Genomic DNA, 3,347 nt, shown 5'->3' on the forward strand with positions numbered 1-3,347 from the left:
ATATATATATATATCACTGAGGAGACATTAATTGTCGAAATCCGGATATTACATCTGGTGATCATTTTATTTGGCAATCGCCAATGGCAGTCAGCAGGGTTTAAGAACATCCGTTGTTCGACCTGCTAGGCAAATGCGTTTTGTTAAAATATACTTTGTCACTTTTTTGGTCTTTTGGAAAATGTTGTTTGTGCTGTTTTTAGACCCCTTTACCAAGAAATTTGTTTTGTATGCACACGTATAAAAATAGCGGTTTTTATCTAACGCGATCATAGGTTTGAACGTTTTTTTTTAATTTAGACTTGTATATATATATGTTTCAATAAATGGTACCAGGTTTTAGAAATCAGGTGAGCATTTCAACTCTGCAGTTATTCTGGAGGGCGAGGATCTGAAATATGCAATATGTGCAGTAATTCCTCAGCTCAGGGCGAGGATCTGAAATCTGTAATATTTGTATAATAGTACAATCAGAAGCAGTGGGTGTTTCCCGTACTTTTTTCTAAAAACATTGAAACTGAAAAAACATTTTAACATATTTATTACAATTAATTTTATGATCGTGTAGATTCAAGATTACATGATATGTTTTGGAAGGCGCAGAAGAAATTTGTTAAAGACCAGTCTTGAAGACTTCCCATCATAAATGGTGGAATAAAATCATTCACTAAATGTACATGGGCATACAATTTCTCAAATACTTTAGTATCTACTTTTGTCAAAGCACATGTTGTACTTGCAAGCATATCGTCAGCACTTAATGCATTGTCATCACTTAATTCACAACCTTTCGATTTCAAAGAAGATGCGCATTCACTAACCATTCGATTGGCTTTCGTTATACTTTTTAACTTTCCCATAATGCTCTTTGATCGTGTCATGTGTTCAAGTTCATTACACACATGTTTGAAAGCTTCTTGTCTGCATGTTTTCGTGCATTTAAAGTCTTTTTGGTGTAATTCAGGTGACAAGTAGGAGTCACAAGCTACCGTAGGACTTCCGAAAAAATCGTTTATCTCCTCGTCACTTTCGCACAACTCACTAAGCGTTAGGGTACGCCCATTTCGTAATGCAACGATGGCAACGTTCTTCTCAAAGCATTTGTTTGATGTGTTTCGCACACAGACGGATTCAATATGATGCTGGCGGTCTTCTTCATCAGATTGAAGCCATTGTTCTTGAACACCGATATCTTTCAAAGATGTCGAGGTAACAAAAGACGCCATTTCTGTTGCTTTATCTCTATAGATGTTTTCGAAAAGGTCGGATAATGGTTCAATCAAATGTTGATAAAGTTGTAATTCGTAAAATACCCATACATTGTTCAGGTTTATTTTGGTGCAATTGGATTTCTTGTTGAAGGATTGCTGTTTAGATAACAATTGAACCAATGACTGACATTGGTCATAAATATGTTGCATTACTTCTTCTTTTATCAGATTTGTAAATCCTTTTTCAGGTGACTCTGCATTTAGTTCTGTACTCACATTTTCGTAAGGATTTCCCGTTGTTTTTTGTTTTTCCTTTTGAGATGGAAGTGTATAATCAGTCATTTCCATAAAAAATGGAACATTTTCCGATCGTTTCCTGTCAATTAGTGCTTTTTGACTCAGAAAATTTCTTATTTTCTTCACTGTCGATGCACAGAAAGAAGTATATGTTTGTGCAGATTCAGTTGATTTGTCACTTAGTATATTTTGAATCCTTTCATTCAGAGTTAACCATTTCTTGGGTTTTGGGCTGTTACCAAGGATATCGGTTGACAAGCGCTCCCCACACTTGGGTACATCATAGCCTGTACTTTCACCGGAGGCCTTCAGATCATTACACGCTTGGATAATGGCTTCCCGGACGGACGTGATTTTCACTTTTCCTTCGAACATGCTTTGTATAGCTGACTTATCTGCACGTAAATTTTCTTTCAGTGTAACATAAGTGTCATGTTTTTCGTTATGTATAATCTTAACTTTTTTCCTCTTTTTTGTTCTTGTTGTTACATTCTTGATAGATTCACGGATGCATTGCAGTTTAAGAATCGAAGAATTTACTTCATCTCTTTTCTTCCTCCATTCTATTAAATTTATCTTACTTTCGTTTGTGACACTACTGCGGGTCATATCGACACAACTTTGGAATGTTATCAGACGATCCGTCAATGTTCTGATTTCCCTATTTACATCATCAAGAAGTTCCATTAAGAATTTGTCAGTGCAATGTTTTACATTACTGTAACTTTCAAAATTTTCAGTTTGCAACAAACTTTCTCTATATTCTCGAAGGTTTTTTTCTGACTCCATCAATTTTTTATCTTTATCAATTGTTAAATTGTTCATATATGTGATTCTATCTTCCACGTCATCTAGTGCAGCCTTTAGGCAAGTAAGGTCTTCATCTTTGAGAAGGACCAGAGGTAAAACATGTAAATGTAATATGCGTAAGATTTCCCTGGACACGTCGTCTACACTGCAATTCTTTTTATCACGTTTTTGAATAAGATTGATAACAGCATTAAACAGTTCGCATTCTTCTAAACGGTCATCCTCAAAGACAACTCTAGGGGAACCAGAACCACCCAATTGACTTTTCCGTTCCCAAAACACATTCCTTAAATCACAGTCTACCTGAATAGTTTTTATAATCAGGCTTTTAAACCAAATGGCTGGTTCGATTTGGAAGTCTGATTCGATGTTGTTCACCACTGGCATATAAAATTCCTTTAAGGCAATGCCAGAATAATGACACGTTTTACCGCGGTATTTCAATACCAGTTCCATCTTCATTGTCAACTGAATACAACTAAATTCACAAATTTACTTATTAAAACTTTAAGACGTTAGTGGATGTTCCTCTCGGTTTAAATTGATTATGTTTTTGTTTTCAAAGTTCTTTATATGATCTGTGTTTGAGTAGTATAATTTCTGGAAATGCCTAATGTACGTTTCACTCGTATATTTATTACATGTTCCTGGTATAAATAAACACAGATCACTTGTACTATCTAACAAGGAAGTTTTTATTGGTGTTACTATGAAAAACCACAAGTTACTACACTTTAATTTGTTTCCTCATATATTCGTAGGCAGGAAAACGTTATTAACATCTCAATTGGTTTTTATTAATGTGTATTGTTTTTAATTAAACAATTAAGGATAGCCAGTGAAAACCTTCAAAACAGCATGGAGGTGTCATTCATAAAAATATATCTTAAGACTGAATATCCATATATGGTATATTGACCTTGACGTACTTACAAAATTATTTGTTGCGTTAGTCTTTGCTCTAAACAAAACCACTTTACAAACAACTGAATGAAATCCATACCACAATAGTTTGAGGGTGAATATGGT

The 3,347-nt window shown here is 34.6% G+C and overlaps 1 protein-coding gene across 1 annotated transcript; it reads right to left on the minus strand.

The window, feature by feature from the left end:
- Positions 1 to 524: 524 nt before the first annotated feature.
- On the minus strand, positions 525 to 2,981 carry LOC127718118 (uncharacterized). Its single transcript, XM_052224070.1, has one exon. It carries the CDS (start codon positions 2,778 to 2,780, stop codon positions 555 to 557), a length of 2,226 nt encoding a protein of 741 aa, XP_052080030.1. The 5' UTR covers positions 2,781 to 2,981; the 3' UTR covers positions 525 to 554.
- Between the last annotated feature and the right edge of the window lie 366 nt (positions 2,982 to 3,347).

The sequence above is a fragment of the Mytilus californianus genome, unplaced genomic scaffold (assembly GCF_021869535.1).
Source record: "Mytilus californianus isolate M0D057914Y unplaced genomic scaffold, xbMytCali1.0.p SCAF_1, whole genome shotgun sequence".
Lineage (NCBI taxonomy): Eukaryota > Metazoa > Mollusca > Bivalvia > Mytilida > Mytilidae > Mytilus > Mytilus californianus.